We start from the raw sequence: 23,338 nt of genomic DNA, 5'->3' as shown, positions 1-23,338 counted from the left end.
TTTTTCTCTGGAGGTATGGTAAAAAAATTAAAAAATATTGTACTCTACCGTTAAATTCATACTCGGATTATTTTCTAGAGCCTTGGAAATATTCCAAATTATAAGGGAGCACATCGAGGTTGGTTTAGTTGGCACCGAAAATGAACCAGTGTCCATGTATTTTCCATGGCTATGGGCCTGGAAATACGAGTAGTTGTTACATCATGTAGAGTACGCGACAGGTCGAGATGGCAATCGGGGTATGCGGCGGGGGGAAGACCCGCACACCCGCACGTCACCCGCGCTATCCCGCACTGTGTTAGCGCGGGGGCTGTGCGAGTGTACGGGGCGTCCCCACCCCAATTGTCATCTGGACCTGCCCGTTCTATACCTACTGTATTTTTATAAAATGCTACGTTTTGGCTACGATCTCTTTCATGTATTTTTACATTGTCGTCTCGCACACATTTCTGAATATACCATGCCGTGTTTTTTTCAAACTTTATATCTGTACCTACTAATCTAGGTCGTAGATCTGAGGTCTAGAAGCATGGCATTATTTACAGGAGTTCCTTAAATATCACGTAGAAAGGTACCTATAGCCCTACCTAAATACTTAGAAAGGATTTTTGAAGATTCATCCCCTTTTAATGTGAATGGAAGCAAAATTCTGCAGCAAAGCAAAGCAAATTTTACCTGCCTAATGACTTCTATCCATATGCCTAGTATAAATAAATCTCGTAAGAAAGTGGTTGCGTGTGATCTTGAGGGAGTTCAATAGGTGATGATGGGAAATCTCATCGCACGCAACGTATTCGAATAGAATCAAACTTCGTTTGTATGGGCCGCGCTTGACAGCAACTCCCCTTCAGAAACCCGGACGCTACCGCTAAATTCAGAAGTGACTTTGCGACAATTCTTATTAAATCTGAATTATAACTTACTCTTAAATGTAGATGTGATTAAATGGTACCTAATTATTAATAAGAGAGAACTTACCACCAGATGAAATCTGTATAAGTTATTAATACCACAGAATAATTAATAGTATGGTACCAGATGAAAAAGGCTCACTTCGCAAAGACGTTTAAATAAATAGCGACACTTGTTACGGCGCAAGAAAGTACAATTTCAGCTCGCCCAGCGCTGTGGCCTAAAATTTAATAAACGCCTCTCTTTCTATCGCGTAAACTCTTACGTCTTATCTTTTTCTCTCGAAGGGATCGCCGCCAGAAGTATGTAATATTATATTTCTCAAGTTACGTCGTCCAAAGTAGGGATATCTACTCATGTGGTCCAAGGTGAGCCCAGTCTGGTAATATGTACTACACTTTATCTTTGTATAGGTACTGATATGCTAATTTTCCCTGTCTAACCTGTCTTACCTGTTTATCACCCATTTTTGTATAATTTTATAGCTTTTTATTCCGTTAATAATATTCTCAGCTGGAAAATACACAAGTCCTCCAAATATTATTTACTCTATACTATCTTATCTTAGCTAGGCATGCTTTATTGATATTCAATATTATGGTAACAGTAATCTATACTAATAATTTTGCATTTTTATTTTGAAAACACGAAAGAGCAAAATATTATGTATATACCTGCATAATTACTATAAAATATTTCTATAGTCCGTACTAAATGACTTCCCACGCGCCATTTTAACTCTATGGGTCAATCATGTCAAAAGAACGGTTCACTAAGGGTTCACCTTTAAAATAAGGACTAAAATCGTACCTTTCACGCGGTCATGATTTATATAGTAATTAGATAAGGCTAGCTTTAAGTTTTATTGTAATATTAAAAGAGTTTAAAAAAAAAACCTTTCACATAAAATTTGACACATAAAGTTAAAATGGCACGCGAGAAGTCATTTTTACGCATTATATAATTTTTTATTTATTTTTTATGATTTTTGTACTTAAGATCGTTAGGATCATAGACTTATCATAGAGATATTAGGATTGACATCTGACGTCTATCAGATGCATAGATCAGATGCATGTACAACAAGATGTACAATATATTTATCTGGTGCTGTAAGTATTTCAAACCTTAACAGAAAACAGCTTGGAAAACAGGAAACTCTTTCTACCATGAAGTTTTAATACTTATTTATTTATGGCCGTCCGTCCTTAGTCATGCGTAAAAAACGTCATTTATTATTTAAATTTAAATTAAAATGAAGAATAATAATCAGAAACAAAGATGATTTTGTTGTGATTTCTTCCTCCTGCAAAACATTACACTGGCGCATTTTTTTTATAAGAATATTAGCCATGCTAATCATGAATAATATTCCCGTTTCCCCTCCAACTAAGCGTAAGTCTTGTGCTAGGAGTAGGTACGACAATAGTACAACGGGTGGGGTTTGAACTGCCGACCTGTCGGATTTCAGTCCGCGCCTTAACCGTTGAGCCATAGCTTATTAATTATATTTATTGGTCTCGCTCTACTCCGTTGAGCTATTGAGGCTCTAAGCATTATCTTGGTTGACTACAGGCCATAGATTAATTATTGGTCTCGCTCCGCTCTACCTACTTAAATACTATACTTAAATAATGGTCTCCTAACTTGATGATCATGATAATTTTGTTTTTTTTTTAAATAAATATTACAAGCTAGCCTTACCTAATTACATTACAAATCATGCCCACGTGGAATGGTGCCAAGAATACTGGCTGCATTTTACGCGTCCTTGTCCATCCGAGTCCTTGAAAATACGTTTCAAAGTAGTCATAGAACTATTTGTATGGTAGCTTACGCACTACATCCAACTTCCGTATCCGTCATGAGAATATCTCGGATCTGCCTCGGATTCAAATTGGACATAATATGACGGCACATCACCCGCGCTCGCGCCCACCGGGTTAGCGCAGGGGCTGTGCGGGTGTACTGGGCGTTCCCTCCCCGATTGCTATCTCGACCTGTCGCGTATATACCTAACTAATATTAATTTCGTTCGATTGTAATGATCGATGTAGGTATATATAAGTAATAAATACTTGTAACAATCTACGCGAATGGTAATCGGTAACGTATCAATATAATAAAAAGACGTATTAAGTAAATAAAATAATGCGGACATGGATTGCGCTTACAACAAAAATAAAATAAAAAATATCCTTCACATTGCCAGTAAGGCACGCGCTACATTGCATGGAAATTCCGTCGCCAATTTTCCGCATCGAAACGCTACTAGATTTTATTAGCTACGCAAATTTTATTTATCGGGCATCATGATTTTGTCATCTTGGGGCCTCAATATCTATCGGTTTTTTGAACCAAGTATATGCCCTGCCCATTGCCACTTCACCTTCGTAACCCTCAATGCGCTATACCGGTTACTCTGGTTCTCCTTTCTTCTTATTAATTATTAGCTAAGTATTACTTTAGTAAAATTTATAATTCGGTAGGTAGGTACTTAGTTACTTAACTGATAGCAATTTGCCACGGAATATTGATACCTACCTATATTTGCGTTTCGTACAATGAAGCTCTAGTGTAAGATAAATATTTCGACCAAGAATACAGCAGCGCATTTTAAAACAATGATTTGATATGTAAGTAGGTAGGTTTACAATGATACAGACGCTCACAAGTATATTGAAAAGATTACAGGCAAATATAACCGTAAGTTGAATCGAAAAACAAGAGACAAGTTCTACCTGTCATACCTAGTTTGCCGTTATTTTTGTTTGTGGGCTTTGAGGCCTAACTTTTCAAGTGAGTTTAGCTAACGTGACGCTATAACGAGAACTTTGTTATATGAATCTGTCTTTAGGTATACTTAGTTTAGGAGTTGGGCTAAGTTCAGATTTAGAGGTGTCTTCAAATTACTAGCGCCGTGTTCTTTAGTCTACCAAGGTCGTGATAAAATAACACAAAATTACTTATTTAATTCTTTGATTTTTAAGTTACAAACACAAGCAAGACAGTGCACCGGGACCGGGGACAAATGGTGTGAACACCGCTACATTTCAACAAAAAGCCAACTTGGCGAAACTGGCGTCAGCATATTATTATGTCGCCTACGCCTAGTATAGAGGGCCAACAACGTCAGGATTTGATAGTGTAGTTTAAAAATTATTCCAACCCAATCTTCCCAATATTCCCACATTAAAGTTCCCAACATTCGTACCAATTTTTACTCTAAAAATTCTTATGAATGTTGGGAACGCCAATAATATAATTTATATCCTGTAGTATGAAATAAGTTTTCAAGTGCACGTTAACTTTAACTAATACATAATACATAATATACTTTACCGCACAGGCTATCCTAATTAATATTATAAATGTGAAAGTGTGGATGTTTGGATGTTTATATGTTTGGATGTTTGAATGTTTGTTACTCAATCACGCAAAAACGGCTGAGCGGATTTGAATGAAATTTGGAGCGGAGATAGATTTTAACACATTTTATTATTTTATAAAAAAATTGCGTGTGTTATTTTTAACACACGCTATTTTTTATCCCGGAAAATCAGAGAGTTCCCGCGAGATTTTGAAAAATGTTTAATCCACGCGGACGAAGTCGCGGGCATCAGCTAGTAGTCCATAATTATCTTATCGGTGTTTTATAGGATAAAATATTTCGGAGAGTGTGCTCGGAACTTTTTGATTTTGTCCCCCCTTCACCATTTTACCACCGAACCGCAAATCCTCGGGCGAGTTTCCATCCTTATGTCGTCGACATTTTATCTACTACTTACTTCTACACGCACGAAACGTTTTGCGTCACCATTCCTCATACGCATGGCTAAGGTTTGAAATACTCTTCCACGGTCTGTGTTTCCTACCAATTACAATCCGGGTATCTTTGAAACAAGAGTGAATAGGCATCTTCTAGGTAAACCCGTCCCATCTTAGGCCTCATCATCACTTTCCATCAGGTGTGATTGTAGTCAAGCGTTTGCCTATAATGATTTTTTTTAAACTCTATTTATTTATAAAGAGATAACTGTAATATTCTTAATTTCAGTGCCTTATAATTGCACCTAATAATTAAAACAAAACTATGTTTATTGATTTCATTTGATTTGATCGTTCACCGTTTTATTAATGGCTTATTCAATGTTAATATTTAACTTGTATTAATTACACCTACTGAAAACGAACTAAGCGCAACTCTGTCTGCTATATAAATAATTAAAGCTAATTTGATATTGTTAATAGTTAACCAATAGTAGGTAGGTACTTATCAGGTTATTCGCATAAACTCATAAATCTAAATCAGTGATAGAATAGGTAGAGCATAAATATAAATATCTAAAGTTGTGATTAAATACATAACAAGGAGTTGTTGAAACCATTGAATACTTTTGTTGAATCCCGCAATCCTGGGAACTGTGGTAGGTATTAAGTAGTAGGTAATTAATTATCGAAGTAATTACTTAGGTCAGTTGCCTTTAACATAGGTATTATTATCATCATGATCAACCTATTACCGGTCCAATACTAAGCACGGGTCTCCTCTCAGAATAAGGAAGGTTTAGGTCATAGTTTGCCACGCTAGCCCAGTGCGGATTGGCAGACTTTACACACCCTTAGGAACATTATAAAGAACTCTCAGGCATGCAGGTTTCGATGTTTTCCTTCGCCGCGATATTTAATTGCTTAAACGTAATGATAATACAGATAAATATTTTTTCAGGATCGCGGGATTTCAGAATTACTTATCTAGAAATCTGTGGTTAAGTTTAGGCATCGCTCTCTCAGAAATTGTTAACCAACTATGCCACCAATGTTTAACCTACCTATTGCGGGTTACCCACTGTAGGTAATTTAAGTAGTTATGGTTCTATTTTCTTTTTTTTTAATTTATATACTCACGTTTGGCTGCAATTAGACCTGGTGGCAAATGATGATGCAGCCTAAGATGGAGCACCCCTTCTACCCCTTCATACGGCCACCCCCACCATGCAAACCGGCAGATTGATATTTTCTGATAACAGACACACGTGGGGCGCATACACTATTAATAACTGGAGCGCTCGAGTATTTTTGTGACTATTTTTTTTACATTTTTGAAAACCTGCACATCATATATGGTTCCCACGACGCTCGAGTAAATCCCTATTTAGCCTCTTGGGCTCCCCTACTATAATAGATATTATTTTACTTCTATCATATTATTATGATGAAGCTGTTTCATCATAATAATAATATGATAGAAGAAACATAGCAATACCTACTATTGACGGACAGAGTAAACCAGTCTCAGAACCAGTCTTGTTTTGCAGTCGTCACACGCTCTAGTCGTATGGTTAAAAATAGCTGGGAACATCAATTTTTATAAAAATGACACAGGTATTACAAAGATGATTCATCAACGCAAGCATAAGTATGCGAACTGAGAACACATCACGCTTGATTTTAAAAAGCAAAAGCGAAGGGTCGATATACCCCAAGCAGGCGGCGGAGCTGGCGCCAGCGGCCGGTTCCCACCGCTAACGGTGCGAGCCTTCCAAGTATAACCAGCATTAGCTGCCATGGTGCGACTATTTTTAGCTCAAGCTCCGTATCAACAAGAATCTTGCATTCATATAATCGAGTGCCATGGGTGCACATATCCGGTAATCCGTTTGTGATGCGACAACCCGTAAAACATGTTTATGAGTGTGGATATAATTTGTCTACTATAAGAATCATTAATGAACTACTCGCCGTCGACCTGCCTCGGCTTCGGATTCCATGCACGAATCACGATCATTATCATAATCATCAACCCATCGCCAGGTCACTACTGAGTACGGAATGAGAAAGTTTTTTGGCTTTAGTCCACCACTCTGGCCAAGTGCTGATTGGCAAACTTCACACACCATTGAGAACTCTTAGGATATGAGAATTCTTAGGCTTGTATGTTTACTCACGATGTTTTCCTTCATCGTTAAAGCAAGTTATATTTATTTGATTAAAACGCACATAGCTCCGAAAAGTAGAGGTGCGTGGCAAGAATCGAACCCTGGATTCCCCGAATATGTGGCCGACGCACGTCTTACCACGAGGCGACGAACACAAATGTGGTATTAGGATAAAGCATCTAAACCTTCCTCGTGAAATGTTCTGAATGATAAGTAGTAAGAGTTGCACTGAGATTTGAGAAGTTTAGGTACCTACCTTTATCTACCGAAATAAAACCAATTACGAATATGTCTCGTAGACTCGCTTTATACATGACCTCCTTTACAAAAACACTCTACAGAAGATGGAGGAAAGACAAGACGGTGTGGAGACGGGGTGATTAGATTTTGTTATAATATAATTAATGCAAAAGTAGGTAACTCTGTTTGTCTGTTTCCTTTTCACGCCTCAAACCTAAATCCACGCGGGCGAAGTCGCGGGCATCAGCTAATGAATAGGTAATATATGTAGTTTTCAAGTTTCTGAACAACAAGTTGTGAAGCAAACAACATGGCAAGGTCAAGTGTCGGTGGTAACTTAAGATTTTCGACAAAAATAAGTTTGAAAAAGTAAGAAACCGTCGTAAATGATTTGCTCGTGCCTGGTTTAATCCAACTAATATTATAAATGCGAAATTGTGTTCGTTTGTTGATTTAACCACCACCGCAATGGAATTCCAGATCGATATGATTTTTTGCATGAATATAATTCAATATGTATATATATTATATAATTAGACTACTTTTAATATTACCGGAAAGTGAAAGAGATCCCACCCAATTTTTAAAAAGTAAATCCACACGGGTAATATCACGGAAATCATTTAGATTTTATGTAAATTTAAATATACAAAAAAAAACACTAGCCAAACATCAATTCCTTGAAATTATACCCAAAATTTTAACCAAAAATTTAAAACAACATTTTAATAAGCAAACACATAAAAACAAAAACTGTCGAAATCATTTAAAAGTTTTGTCAAGGAGCATTATAGTGGGAGTGGAAAGTGCCAGCCGCGAGCTATGCTTTAGGTAAGGAGTTTTTATTTATTTCACTTACAAATGCATCGCCAGTGGTATGCCAGAAATCGATGATAGACATGGATTATAGTCATAAATACCAACATCTGGCACGCGAGCTTATGATTTAACTTTTTCTTTCATCAACTCTAATGGGAAAACATCTACAGCATTAGTTAGGCAAATAATACTAGTAGGTATAATGTGGTCGTAATTATGAAACGTTTACTAGGTACGAGTATTACCGACTAGATATTACTCGTACGTACTATGCTACAAAAGAGAATTTTTCAGTTACATATTTACGTTTGTTTAGATTATATTATGTAAGACATACGAGATTGCACTAAGACTGTAAAATGTTACTAAAGTGTTTATTTACTATCGAGCGGGCCGGGCCATACAAGGTTTGTGATGAAATAGTAATGTATACCTATTACCTACCTATCTGTCTATTTTGTTCTTTTTACAGACCCTTATAAGTATAATGTGATGACATAATAATATTCTTACAAGATATGGACTCTAGAGGTAAAATAAAAAATAATTACAGTTTTATTATTCCTTAGTACTATCTCTATGTATTATTCGCTTTTATTTATACAAGTTATTTGACGTGACAATCGTAATGGTACGATTACACCTACCGAGTAGTGAAGCGAGACAGTAAAATGTCACTCGGCCGAGACAGTGCTGTGACTGAGAAATTGTGGTGAAATTGCACTCGTTAAGTGTTTATACCAACCGAGTACTTGGCCGAGGACACTGACTCGCCACTGTACTCGTTAGATGTAATCGTACCATAAGAGTTGGGCTATTGACATACCTAATATTGTACTCGTCGTATCTCCCTATAAATGTATATCTGTTTTCTTGGACTGTATCAACTACCAATAATAGAGACTCGAATCATCAATATACATAAATGGCAAATTATTTCATTGATAGTTACCTACTGAAATGAAATGAAATGAAATGAAATGAAATGATTTATTTGTTTTAAAAGGTCTTTTTAAAATTGTGCCAGGGACCCTGAAGTAAGTTTGCAAAACCTGTATCTCAGGGTCCCCGCTCTCCCTCCTCCATCATTAACAAATAAACACTTATAACAACAATATGAAACTTAAAAATACGCGTGTGTGTGTGTGTGTGTGTGTGTGTGTGTGTGTGTGTGTGTGTGTGTGTGTGTGTGTGTGTGTGTGTGTGTGTACATATGTGTATCGGTGTGTATTGTGAGTGCGAGTGTGTGTATGTATGTGTGAGAGTGTACATGTGTATATTTTTAATAACAAATAACAAATTTCAAATTTAACCTACCTATTTATATTCCTAGAAGTAATTCTGTTTCGTCGTACGTTTTTTCTTGTAACCACTTAGACAATGTTTTTTTTAATATCAAACTGTTTACTAGTGTGGAAATTGAGAATTTTGTTGATTTTATTGTAGAGATGAGCAGATTTTCTGGTGTACTGATTCCGAGAAAAAGACGTTTTTGCTGCAGCTATATTAATGACATTAAGTTTCCTTCTCCTTCGTACAATTAAAGGTTCAAATTTTGTGGATTTATGTACTTTCAGAATCGTTTGCAAAATATATAACTGTCTCACAGTTAATACCTGACTGGTTGAGTAAAGCTTGTGTGTAGGAAATCTATAAGGTTTCTGATACATGACCTTTAGTAAAGATCTTTGTGCTCTCTCTATATCAATGAATTTAGTTTTAACCGCACCACCCCAAACGGGGATGCAATAACCTAGTATAGATTGAGCTAAAGCTATGTAAATTTTATTTAACAGGACTTTAGAGGCTATATGCCTAAGCATTTTAAAAATCCAAATTAGTTTTCGTATTCTACCACTAATTACTTCTATTTGTCTCTGCCATGATAGTCTATGATCTATTACAACGCCCAAATATTTAGTGGAGTTTACCCTGTTGATACTGGAGCAATTATTACAGTTACTATTACAGTTAGGAGCGTGCAATATCATGCTATAGTCGGCCTCCGGCTGAGTTTTATTGGAGATGGAGAAACATATAAAATTAGTTTTTTCAGTATTTAGTGTTAGTAAATTATTCTTCAGCCAGCGAGCGATTTTAGCAAGTCCCAGTTCTGTTATATTTTTAACTTTTTCCCAAGTGGTTTCTGAAAAAACTATTGCAGTATCATCTGCGTAAGAAAAAAATTTTGCATTATTGATTTTTAAATTACAGAGTGCATTTATATAAATTAAGAACAATGTTGGTCCTAAAACACTACCTTGTGGCACCCCGTAAGAGATATCAAGATCTTGACTTATATGTTGCCCTATCTTAACTCTCTGGGTGCGTCCAGTAAGGTAGTCCTTGAAAAGAGACAGAGGGACATCTCTTATCCCGATATTTTCTAACTTTTTCACAAGAATGGGGACAGAGACAGTATCAAATGCTTTCTTTAAATCGAGAAATAAAGCAACACATTTTTTACCGCTATCGAGTTAAAGATCTATAAACGAGGTAAGTGCGATAACAGCATCTTCTGTAGATTTTCCATGTCTGAAACCGAACTGAGAGTCGGAGAGAAGCTGGTATTTGTTTAGATAACTCAATAAACGTATGTTCATTATCTTCTCTATTATTTTTGAGATCGAAGGTAAAACGGAAATTGGCCGATAATTATTAACATCCGCTCTGTCTCTTACTCTTGTGAATAGGTGTTATATTAGATCGTTTAAGTAGTGAGGGAAAAATACCTTTATTAAAACAGAGATTTATTAAATGACGAATAATGGGAACTACATGGTCCTTAGCAAGCTTAAGGAACGAAGAAGGTATGTTATCCCAACCAGGGGCACTTTTCGCCTTGAGACTCATAAGCACATCATTCACTTCCTTATTGTCTGTATCTAACAACCCAAAAGAGTTTAACGGAGACTTATGAGTATCACCTGACTCTAGATAACTTCCACTTGAAACAATGTCTTCTGCTAACTTTTTCCCTATACTGGCAAAATATTCATTGACATAATTCACTGACTCAATAGGAGAAGACTTTATATTTAACAATTGTGTATTTTCGGATTTTTTAGTATTCATGTTAGTAACTGATTTTATATTGTACCATAGCATTTTAGAATTTTTAAGTGATGCTCCCAGCTGTTTCTTGTCGTAGTCACGTTTTAACTTTTTAATTAAATTATTACAGAAATTGCGATATCTTTTATAACTTATTTTTAATATTTCATTGTGAGGTTCTAATCCTACTTTTTTTTGCATTTTGTTTCTGTTTTTTATACACCTCAAAATCCCGGGTGTAATCCATGGTTTGATCACCCGTTTACTTTTAGGGACCTTTATTGTACTGGAATTTTCAGTCAGTGATTCAGTTATACTGTTTATTAATTTATCAGTTACAAAGTGTGGGTCATAACAAAGTAATAACTCCGGTAAATTTTTTTGTGCTAAGCTTGCAAGTGCTGCATTAAAGTCGATAATGGTTTTAACTTTATGATTTACTTTAAATTTAGGATTTTGTAAGGTTAGACAAAGAAAAATCATAGAGTGGTCAGTAATGGTTGTGTTTAAAACAGCCATTTGTATGGTTGATGTGTTTTTGTTAAGTTTAATCATAAAATGGTCTAAACAATTACTTTCTCTAGTTGGTAAAGTATGACCTGGCAAGAGACTGTGTATTGATAACATGTTAAGATAGTTAAGTCTATTATTACGCTCGTGAGCTTGTTCTGTTTCCTTGGCTATTAGATTAATGTTGATGTTCCCTGTTATTATAATAGTTTTATAGCTTTTTAATGTTTCTAGGTGTAAGTTTAGCGAATCAATAAATTGATCAGCGTTGACATTAGAAGGGGAAATATCCATTCATTCCTATCCATTCTTTCGTTTAAACCCAAAAAAAAAACTACAGACAGGTTTTTATAATATTTCGTCCTTATTAAAAACATGGGGTGATTTTAACGACCTACTTTTCTAATTTTTTTAGTACGATAAAATATTTTCAGTAAGATTTTAACATAGACCATAATAGTTTTGATACAAACGGCAAGTATATAATTTAGTAAAATATTTTCTTGTACGGAAACAAAAAAGTAAGTTGGAAATATTAAGTGTCGAATTAAAACACACTTAGGTCAATGTTTAAGTAGAAGAAAGTCTTTATTTTGTATCTTTTGTTATAACATAAAATAAATGTTTATACGATTTTATGTAGGTAGGTAAATAGGTACAACAAAAACTTTGAAAATTCAAGTAATGACTGACCAGTATTAAAATATGACGTACACTAACATCTTGGGCAGTAGGTAAAAGAAACGTGACAAAACTAAAATACGTCTAAAGAACCTTAAAAAGAAAATATATGAATGGATACAACCCATTTGTGTCGAGCTTGGCAACCCTCTTTTGAAGTTAGAGCGTCCATCATTTATTAAACGCTACGCTGGATATAGTTCATAGATAATACATTAAATATTGTGTTCTTATACTAGGACTAGGTGCTTGCGACTTCATCCTCGTGGACTACATAAATTTCAAACCCTTTTTTACCCCCTTACGGGTTCAATTTTCTAAAATCCTTTCTTAGCGGATTTTTACGTCATAATAGCTATCTGCATGCCAAATTTCAGTTCGATCCGTCCAGTGGTTTGAGCTGTGCGTTGATAGATCAATCAGTCAGTCAGTAACATTTTTCTTTAATATATTTAGAAGACTAGCTTATGCTCGCGACTTCATCCGCGTTTGAACTGTGCGTTGATAGATCAGTCAGTCAGTCAGTCGCCTTTTCCTTTTATATGTTTAGAAGACTAGCTTATGCTCGCGACTTTGTCCCCGTGGACTATACAAATTTCAAACCCCTATTTCATCCCCTTAGGAGCTGAATTTTCAAAAATCCTTTCTTAGCGGATGTCATACGCCTTAATAGCTATCTGCGTGCCCAGACCGATCCGTCCAGTAGTTTGAGCTGTGCGTTGATAGATCAGTCAGTCAGTCAATCCTTTTATATATTTTTTTAGTAAGCAAGTTTTCAGATTTATCATTTTATCTGCTTAGTTTAGTTCTTTAGTTTCTATTTTTAGCTTTATTTTGTAACCTTTAATACAGTTTGTTACAATAGCATAAAAGTTAATTAATTATGCTAAGGTTAGTAAAACTATTAATTTATTTTTATTCTATTATAATGAAAATAATACAATAAAACTTAAAGCTAGACTTATCTAATTACTGTACAAATCATGCCTGCGTGGAATGGTGCCAAGAATACTGGCTGCATTTCCGCGCTGGACAGCAATGCTGATCCATTGCGCAAAAAATGAGCCAGCCCTTCTGTCACCAGATGAGGCTTTTAGTGAAATGTCTCCTACATTGTTGTGTATTTATGGTGTAGGTACATAGAATAATAAAATATGAAGTTGGTAAGTTTGAAAGGGGCGTCTTAGCCTGCCAAACTACATCTAATCTATAATATAAAAATGAATCACTAAATGTGTTGCTCATCGCAAATCTCGAGAACAGCTGAACCGATTTCGCTAATTCTTTTTTTATAATATTCCTTAAAGTACGAGGATGGTTCTTACGGAGAGAAAAATTTAAAAAATTTAAATCGACTGTTAGGCGGAACGAAGTTCGCTAGAGCAGCTAGTCTTTAATATAAAAATGAATCACTAAATGTGTTGCTCGTCGCAAATCTGGTTTCAAGTTGTGATTCTTTAAAAACGGTACAACATTTTCAGAAACATTGTACTCTGTGTGTGGTTAAGTATTAAGTATAATTTATCTATTGTACTGCGTCCTGTTTTGAATTTCCTAAAAATGGTCACCCGAACTAAAGCGATTGTTTTTGGAGCGGAATCCGCCGCTGCACCACTGCAACTCACTAGAGTAGGTCTCGCATTTATTTTTAGATGCGCAAGTTTTTTAATGTTTCTTCCACCGTAGACGCGAATAGTTGGTAAGTATAGATTTTTCGGTAGGTGTTACAAATTCCAATACAATACCGGGCTGCTTTTGACAATCATGTAAAAGAGTTTGTTTTATTACATTCATAGGTATCTTAGGTATAGATCATGGGGCACGCGACGGTGCCCCCGCCAAGACGAGCCAAACTGAAGGACGGGGCACTACGCACCTAGTAGGTAGGCACCTTTACTCCAAGCGTTTCGTCGTATTTTCGAACAGTCATAGCTTCGGTCACAGAATATATACCTAATAGTACTAACGTACTTGTAATACTAACGTGCTTCGGTCTGGATGACGCTAGAAAGCTAAACTTTACAGGATTAGCTGTCCTCAGCCAACTTAACACACCTACTTGAAGTAATAAAATATAACTTTTTAAATTTTTACAGGCGACCGCCTGTAAGCGTAATTCGGAGCAAAACAACAGCACTGTATGAAATCCGATACGGATAACCGTGCTACATTGTGAGAGCAAAAGCTCAATAATTCGGTAGAGTTCCAAATTCAAACTATTTTAAAAGCTAATGAAAAAACCAGCCAAATGCGAGTCAGGCTCGCGCAATGAGGGTTCCGTACTACAGTCGTATTTTTCGACATTTTGCACGATAATTCAAAAACGATTATGCATAAAATAAATAAAAATCTGTTTTAGAATGTACAGGTTAAGACCTTTCATATGATACCCCACTTGATATAGTTATCTCACTTCGAAAGTTGAAAATACTAATTATTAGTTCATGACCACATTTTTTTTTTTTGTGTGATGTAACCACAAATTCGCGGTTTTCAGATTTTTCCCCGGTTTTCAAATGTCTGCTATAAGACCTACCTTCCTGCCAAATTTCATGATTCTATGTCAGCGGGAAGTACCCTGTAGGTTTTTGACAGACCGACAGACAAACAGACAGACAGACAGACAACAAGTGATCCTATAAGGGTTCCGTTTTTCCTTTTGAGGTACGGAACCCTAATTATGAATATTACAAGATATTCAGGAAGAAAGATTATTTTCAAAATATTCAAACTTATCATAGTTACTTTTCTGAACAGTTGTAACTATCCGGAAAGTTTATCTTTCGAACCAATCTACAGGGTATGAAATGTGGACATGTCATTTTTAAGAAAAAAAAATTTTTGTTCTACGAATTTTAAAATTGATTCATATTATTACATTACGTGCATAGTATCATCGTATCAACTTGCATAGCAAATAATAAGTTATACCGCAGATAGAAACCACGCCGGCTGGGCTTCACGAATTATCAATAATCCTCTTTGTGCGCATGTATTGTCACCATTCAGTATGATGACCCCACTGCGCGCAACAATGCCCAATACGAGCACGGCCTAACAACTTCTCAGCTAAATAGGTATTTTCCACTTAAGTACTAGATGATACCTGCGACTTCGTCCGCGTAGATTTAATGTTTTAAACATCCCGCGGGAACTCTTTGCTGTTCCGGAATAAAAGTTGTCTATGTCAATTTCCGGAACGCGCCCTACCTCTGTACCAAATCTATATATTTAAAAGGAAACAGTGACTGACTAAACTGATCTATGTTGCACAGCTCAAACTTCAGGACGGATCGGGCTGAAATTTGGCATCCATGACTAATGTGACGTAGACAGAACGCTAAGAAAGGATTTTTGAAAATTCAACCCCTAAGGGGGCAAAATACGGGTTTGAAATTTGTGTAGTCCACGCGGACGAAGTCGTGAGCATAAGCTAGTTTAAACTATAGGCGGCTACAGCATGCACATTTAGACGTGCAAAAGAACTTAGAATTAACAGCTTATAAAGGAAAAGCAAAGGTAAGAAAAAAAAGATAGGGTAAGAAAACATACAACACACACGACATACAACCATAAATTGTTAGTGCTTGTTGTCATCTCCCATTTGAGAGTCAAGTGATTTGATATATTTTTTTTAATCTTACAATTTATTACAGAACAAATCAATGCAAATATCCTTAATATGGGTATGAGGGAATGATGACCTAAAATGATAAATTAAAAACTATTAAATCAAATAATGAATCTGTCCTTCTGTCTGCTACCTTTTCATGGCTCATCCATATAACCGATTTTCTCGGCTACAGAGATAGATGATGGATGGATGTATGGACAATACATAGACTACTTTTTGTCCCGGAAAATCAAACAATCCCACGGGATTTAAAAGCCCATCTGTTTAACTGACTTTGACTTTAGGGGCAGAGATAGCTTGCATCCCGGGGACGGAAATAGACTACGTTTTATCACGGAAATCAAAGAATTCCCACGGGATATGAAACAAATCTAAATTTACGCAGGTGTGAAATCGCGGGCATCATTTAATTATAATATTATGTATCATACAAAACTGATAAGAGTTTTTTTTTTCAGTTCAAAAGCCCCAGAGATGATTCGTCATGATGATAGTGTCAACTAGGTTGAGAGGTCCACGAGTCTTCGTAGAACAAGATGCTGGCGCCGTCCAAGCACCATAGATTCATATAAACGTGAAGAATCCGCGCACGCCGCTCAGTGGTAGAAGGTTTGCGTTCGATCTGTGTCGTTTATTGTAAGGCGCGGCGCACGCGCACCCCGGCCTATGCGATTTAAATTCATTTGACAATAAACCATGATTTTCTAACTGCATTAATACATTTCTTATCGGGACGTCAGCGTGGACTTTTGGTCAAATCAAATTGTTTTTGTTGCCAATTTATTAAAAAATAAAAATGGTTAGTGGTAATACGAATCCCGGTGATCCAATGAAAATACCGCCAAAAAATCGTGAAAAGAAGACTAATAACTACAAGCGGGCCAATATATTCTCCAAAATATGGTTCGTGTGGATGATGCCTACTTTCTGGAGGGGCTACAAACGGGAACTGTACGACTCTGATCTCACCCAGCCTAAAGACAACCACCTCTCTGACAAACTTGGTGATCGCCTGGAAAAGTGAGTATATAAATACTCATCAGCATTTCCTCAGAACATATAAAACTGAATAGGTACTCTGTTGGTAAATATTCTTGTTAACGAGTACAATTCAAAGATATTGACCTTACTCTTATGGTTAACATATACCTATACCAGTTATTTTCTAAATAGACATCAAGTTGTTTAGACTTTTTTTAAACAAAGTTTTTAATTTAGTGAAAGTTTTTCTAACCTTTGGTAGGTATTAATTAATAGTCGTTGTCAATCATGAGTTCATGAGGCGTAGGTATATTTGTATTCATGTCTGTCTATCATAGATATCTATATAATAGATCATCATCATCAAGCTAGCAATGCGATAGTAGAGGCAGATGTTTGGACGCAACAACAAACAAAAACGGAAAATGCCAAAAGAAGTAAAACGATACGCATAATTTACACACATAGGTACGCGAAATGCCAAATGGCTATGATTAAATAAAAGAAAGAAAACTAAACCATAACATAAATCAAATTTAAAATTTAAGATCTTGAAATTCAAGAAACCCTTTAAATTTTTTCTTAGTATAGTATTTAAGAACTTAAACTTGTACCTATTGCAAAACACCATACTTTTAATTTGACTATTTTGCATTCCTGGAGTTTTGCGCCTAAACGGAGGCAGATTGTAACCACACGAGTAGATTAGGGATATCTACTCATGTGTTGTAACTCTGCAGTTTTTTTTTTTTTAATGAAAGTTAAATGAAAGTTTTCATGTTTTTTGAAAATTTACATTCGGGCAACTGATTTTCTTTTTCTGAAAATCAAAAACGGAATTCTTGATATAAGAATTCTTTAAGAGTTCATTGTTATTAAATTATTATAAATTAAATACTGTTTATTATTTACTTTTTAATATATATAATAATATCTGCCTGCCTAGTTCACTTTGCCTAAACAGCTTATCGGCTACTCAATATTTTGTACCGCGGAATCCAATATTAATCCAATCCAAAGTCAATCGTATTGAAAAACCGGCCAAGTGCGAATCAGACTCTATCAGAATCAGTGTATAATTTCAATGTGTCTTTTGTTACTTTATTATGAGTCGGAAAATTCGAGATTAATACATTCAATACGGCTCGTTTAGCGCATTTGATTGAAATACTATAAATTCATTGGTTATAAATTATAATATAATTATTTATTTATGTTACAAGTGCAGTACGATGAAAATTAAAGTCGAAGCGCATTATTATATTACTAGCTGATGCCCGCGGCTTCGCCCGCGTGGCTTTAGGTTTTTAAAAATCCCGAGGGAACTTTTGATTTTCCAGGACAAAAAGTAGTCTATGCGTAGTAGCCCGTCCCCGAGATGCAAGAGATCTCAGTACCAAATTTCGTAAAAACATTTAAACGCATGATTCTTTAAAAATCCCGTGGCATCACGACGATTTAAGAATGCGATTCCTTACAGCATTAGGGATGTCCTCGAGTTCAGCGATAGTCTTCACTTGGTAGGTACCTCCAATATCAATTTATGACCGAAAGTTTCAAAATTCCAACAGTTTAGGTGATCAGGTCCCCTGCAGCATCAGGATTGAGGAGTTGGAATCCAATTTTTTTATGGAACAATGTTGCAAAGTTTCTCTATCGATTGAAAAAGAGACAACGCAAATCGGTTCAGTGATCTCGGAGATTTCGGTGTACATAGGTAGAAAAACACAACTCTTCCTTTTTGAAAGTTAGTTTAAAAAGTAGCCTATGTTACTCCCTGGTTAATCCTCTTCTTGTCTGTGAAAATCCCGTCAAAATAGATTCAGCCGTTCCGAAGATTGGCCCGTTCAAACAGACAGACAGACAAAAATTTAAAAACGTTTGATTCGGTTATGATACAGTTCAAATAACCATATGAGCTTGATATGAGGTAGTTATTTCAATATTACAGATAGACACTTCAACTTTATTTATTAGTAAGTATACTTATAGATTTTGCACCTCAACTAAGTAATCGAGGTAGAAGAGTGTATTTTTCATACACATGGAACATTTGTACAACTTTTTTCAATACATTTGGTTAAAACAATTAATAAATTAAGTAAGTGGATAAGTAATTAGTAGCCTTATTTATTATTTATTAATAAAAAATATATTTCAAAATTATAATGAACAGAAACAACACAATGTAGACATCTTATAAATCTATATGTGTTAGACATAATATCGTTAAAATATGTTAAAATAATTCATTCTCGAAGAATTTTATTTTTTCCATTGAATAAATTTCTTGAGTGTTTCATAATACTTTGCCCTTAATTTTTAAAGCAAACGTTTTTATTGCTTTTTTGCTAACTTTTATGCATTATACATTGGTGTTAAATTAGGCACTAAGTATATACATATAAATAATTTGAATATATTATGTACTTGCAAAGAACAGCTATCAACAATGGTGAGCGTTATTTCAAATTCGCGAGACTCCATGTCTAAAAAGAAGTCAGTAAGACGTGTTTTTTTATAAGTAAACTAGTTTATGCCCGCGACTTGATCCACGTGGACTACTCAAATTACAAACTCCTATTTTACGCTCTTAGAGATCGAATTTTCAAAAGCCCTTTCTTATGTCTACGGCATGATAGCTATCTGCAAGGCATGCAGCCCAATCCATCCAGTAGTTTGAGCTGTGCGTTGATAGATCAATCAGTCAGGCACGTTTTTCTTTTATAAATTTAATTTAAAATCGCGTTTTTAATTCATGCTACCAATTGCTTGGCACTTAAAAACATCTCAATATAACAGCTTTCCTCATTGGCAGCCATTTTAAATATTACTATACTAGATAATAAATATTAGCGCACAGATGTAGGCTAATAACTGAGCAATAATATTTTTGTGACAAGTATGGTAAAAGCACAAGTCACCACTCGCAGGGTAATACCAGAGTGAACTAACAATGCCTTGTTACAAGACCAACGCTTAGTATAAGATTTTACGTCTCGCCAACATTGATAGTATTTTAGAGTTGAAACACAGTAACGTCAAAGTAAAATGGATCGTAAGACCCTTGAATTGAAGTTAAAAATTCAATACCACTGATTTTAATTTTACAACGTTTCTGCTTGGAGCGCTGGCTATAGATGTGTAGACAAACTTGAGCTTTAAAACAAGACTAGTTGAGATCCAGTTTAATTTTTTTTGTAGTTTGCCGTGTAAAAACCAAAGGGGCATGGGTTTATTAAAAAAACTGCCATACCCAGGTTAGTCCGCTTCGATCTAAGACTGCATCGTCACTTACCACCAGGTGAGATTGCAGTCAAGGGCTAACTTGTATCTGAATAAAAAAAATAAAAAATAAACTATAGCGCGAACGCTGCTGTTTCTCACTCGAATACTATCAACGTTGGTGAGACATAAAATCTCGTACTAAGCATACCTGCTGTTATCTAAGGGTAAAATACTTACGTCGTTACATTCATAAGGCTTAGCGGGTTGTAATCTTGTAATGAAATTTATTACCCCTATGGACTTTAATTTGATTTGCATTAAGAGCATCCCGCATCCAAAGATTTTTTTTATTCCTAAGAGCGAATGTATTGTATATAAAGAGAAAGCCAGTGCGTGCAATAGATTCGTTATTTTATAAAAGCTGAAAGTTTCTCTGCGTATAGTCCCCAACACATGGAGGAACGATCAGCGACTATGAAGTTTGGATCTGGGGGCTTTGGGAACAGGTAGGTAATAAAGGTGTAAAAAATCTCACGTCAAAGTATAAAGTCTATTTTATAGGGCTCCGTACCTCAAAAGGAAATAAGGAACCCTTATAGGATCACTTTGTTGGCTGTCTGTCTGTCAAGAAACCTACAGGGTACTTCCTGTTGACCTATAATCATGTAAGTAGGTAGGTCTTATAGAACACATAAGGGGAAAAATCTGAAAACCGTGGATTTGTGTTGATATCATTTAAAAAAATGTGTTCATGAACAAATAATTAGTATTCTCAACATTCAACGTAAGATAACTACTTATATCAAGTGGGGTATCGTTTGAAATGGCTTTACCAATCCATCAATTACCAAAAAATCTCAAAACCGTGAATTTAGGGTTAGATCTAGTGGCTCTCCGTGGCTTACCACCCTACCGGCAAAGCCGTGCCACCAAGCGATTTAGCGTTCCGGTACGATGCCGTGTAGAAACCAAAGGGGTATGGGTTTAATAAAAACTGCCATACCCCTTCCAGGTTAGCCCGCTATCATCTTAGACTGCATCATCACTTACCACCAGGTGAGATTGCAGTCAAGGGCTAACTTGTATCTGTATAAAAAAAATATAAAAAGATCACACAAAAAAAAGTGTGGTCATGAACTAATAATTAGTATTTTCAACTTTCGAAGTGAGATAACTATATAAGTGGGGTATCATATGAAAGGTTTTCACCTGTTCATTCTGAAACAGATTTTTATTTATTTTTATGCACTATAGTTTTTGAATTATCGTGCAAAATGTCGATAAAATACGATTGGAGTACGGAACCCTCATTGCGCGAGTCTGACTCGCACTTGGCCGGTTTTTTTATATTTTCTTCGAATTAGTATTAGAAATCACGACATGCATTTACCCTGCCAGACGCCCTATTAAAGTATCTACATGTACATATTTGATCTGTAAAATTTCACCTCCAGTGGTTTTGGCATGATGTACAAATAAAAACAACGAACTAGCTATTTCAAATAATATTACAAAAAAAATAAAAACCGACTTCGATACACAAACACTAAAAATTGAAAAATAATTTAATTTATTACCGAATATATTATGAATACAAGAGTTAATATAGTTCCATAATAATATTTTTTGGGGTCGGTTCCAATGAGGTGCCATTGTGGAGTCTCATAAAAATATGAAGTCTAGACGATTCACGCAGCTAAAGCTCGAAGTCGGTTTTTATTTTTTTTTGTAAAAAAAATTATTTTACAATTTTTAGTGGCCCCATGGTTTTAAAATCTACTGTTTACTAAGCTATTACACTGATCGCGAGCAATTTACTCTTATCCGTTGAGGAGTTCCATTATCTATCTTCGAAGATGTTTATCAGATCTTCACCAAATTTAAATGGGACCAACTTTGTAGCCTTTCGTAAAAGTATACCCTTTCAAACAAAAAAAGAATTTTCAAAATCGGTCCAGGCGTTTTTGAGTAATCCGGTAACATACATAAAAAATAAAAAAATAAAAAGATTCCGATTAATTGAGAACCTCTTCCTTTTTTTGAAGTCGGTTAGTTAAAAATAGCAAGTAATCGCTACTTGCTATTTTATTATGTACTTACCTATATAAATAACAGGTAAACATATAATATTTAGCATGTTACATTGATAACTGCTGAAACTGATAACTAAGTATTTGCATATGTATAATATGATGCGTATATATTTACTTGCAATTGTTGTTCCTATATACTTAGCTGCCAGATATTCTATCAGAAAATGAAATGTGTGATATTTTTCTCAACCTCTCATTTTTCTTAATCACACATTTTGCATTTTAATGCGTGTTATTTGTAATTGTACAACATTTTATGTGTACCTAAGGGATAAATATAAGGGAATGAAATTTTAATTTTTATCTATAGCCTTATTTATTTTTTAGCCTTATTTGAAGTAAATCAATTAATTGAATTTACGTATCTATTATTTCGTCATCGTCGTCAACTGATAGACGTCCACGGCTGGGCATAGGTCTCTAGCAGGGGTTTCCACAGTCCACACGCCGTGGTCTTGGGATGCCTGGATCCAGCTACTTCCTGTGACACGTTTGATGTCGTCTGTCCACATAGTGAGGAGTCTACGCTGCGTTGCCCTTGTTGGGCGAGGTTGCCAGTCCAGCACCAACGGGCAACGTTCTTCGAACTATGGGCCCCACCCATTGCCACTTCAGCTTCACAACCCGTTGGGATAGGTCGGTTACTCTGGTTCTTCTATGGTTCTCCTCATTTCTGATTTGATTGCGAAGAGAAACTCCATCAAGTAAGATAACTACATTAAGTGGGGTATCATATAAAAGGTCTTCACCTGTAAATTCTAAAACAGATTTTTATTTATTTTTATGCATCATAGTTTTTACATTATCGTGCAAAATGTCGAAAAAATACAACTGTAGTACGGAACCCTCGTTGCAAGAGCCTGACTAGCGCTTGGCCGGTTTTTAGGGTTCCATAGCTGAAAAGGAAAACGTTATCTGTCTGTGTGTCTGTCTGTCGTGTCTGTCAAGAAACCTACATGGTACTTCCTGTTGACCTAGAAGCATGAAATTTTGTAGTTATAAATTTGGTCTGACTGATTTCTTTGTTATTAATATTTAAGCTGTGATTAAGTATTATAACGTAAATAGCGGTTGCATGCCACTAAATAAGCCTAGAATCATTATTTTGTGTCTAATATCTGAACTATGAATATATTTACTTTACTTTGTCGGTAATATAATACCAATACCTAACAATTTTTCCTCGAATAGCTACCTAGTCCAAAACAAATAGGCGCCCATTAGGTATTTTACCAAATATGTCTGTC

At 35.6% G+C, this 23,338-nt stretch overlaps 2 protein-coding genes and 1 long non-coding RNA gene across 5 annotated transcripts in view; 2 read left to right on the top strand and 1 right to left on the bottom strand.

The window, feature by feature from the left end:
- LOC117997046 (uncharacterized) overlaps window positions 1-1,414 on the bottom strand; it is a 66,415-nt gene extending 65,001 nt beyond the window's left edge. Inside the window, exons 1-2 of the mRNA XM_034985218.2 lie at window positions 1,365-1,414; window positions 49-177 (exon numbers count right to left, since the gene is read on the bottom strand). Of these exons, the coding sequence (XP_034841109.2) occupies window positions 49-177; window positions 1,365-1,379 (144 nt within the window). The 5' untranslated portion in view covers window positions 1,380-1,414. The remainder of the gene's footprint in view (window positions 1-48; window positions 178-1,364) is intronic.
- A 14,973-nt stretch (window positions 1,415-16,387) lies between these two features.
- Window positions 16,388-23,338, top strand: part of LOC117997045 (ATP-binding cassette sub-family C member 4-like) — a 56,665-nt gene continuing 49,714 nt past the window's right edge. For all 3 annotated transcript variants that reach the window (XM_069498273.1, XM_069498274.1, XM_069498272.1), the window contains exon 1: window positions 16,388-16,809. In XM_069498273.1, coding sequence (XP_069354374.1) covers window positions 16,586-16,809 — 224 coding nt within the window. In that variant the 5' untranslated portion in view covers window positions 16,388-16,585. The remainder of the gene's footprint in view (window positions 16,810-23,338) is intronic.
- LOC138402273 (uncharacterized) lies at window positions 18,029-18,555 on the top strand. The gene is made up of 2 exons (XR_011236692.1): window positions 18,029-18,063; window positions 18,342-18,555. It is a non-coding gene; the product is annotated as an uncharacterized lncRNA (long non-coding RNA).

The sequence above is a fragment of the Maniola hyperantus genome, chromosome 4 (genome assembly GCF_902806685.2).
Source record: "Maniola hyperantus chromosome 4, iAphHyp1.2, whole genome shotgun sequence".
NCBI classification, from domain to species: Eukaryota; Metazoa; Arthropoda; class Insecta; order Lepidoptera; family Nymphalidae; genus Maniola; species Maniola hyperantus.
This window is presented reverse-complemented; position numbering and strand designations above follow the sequence as displayed.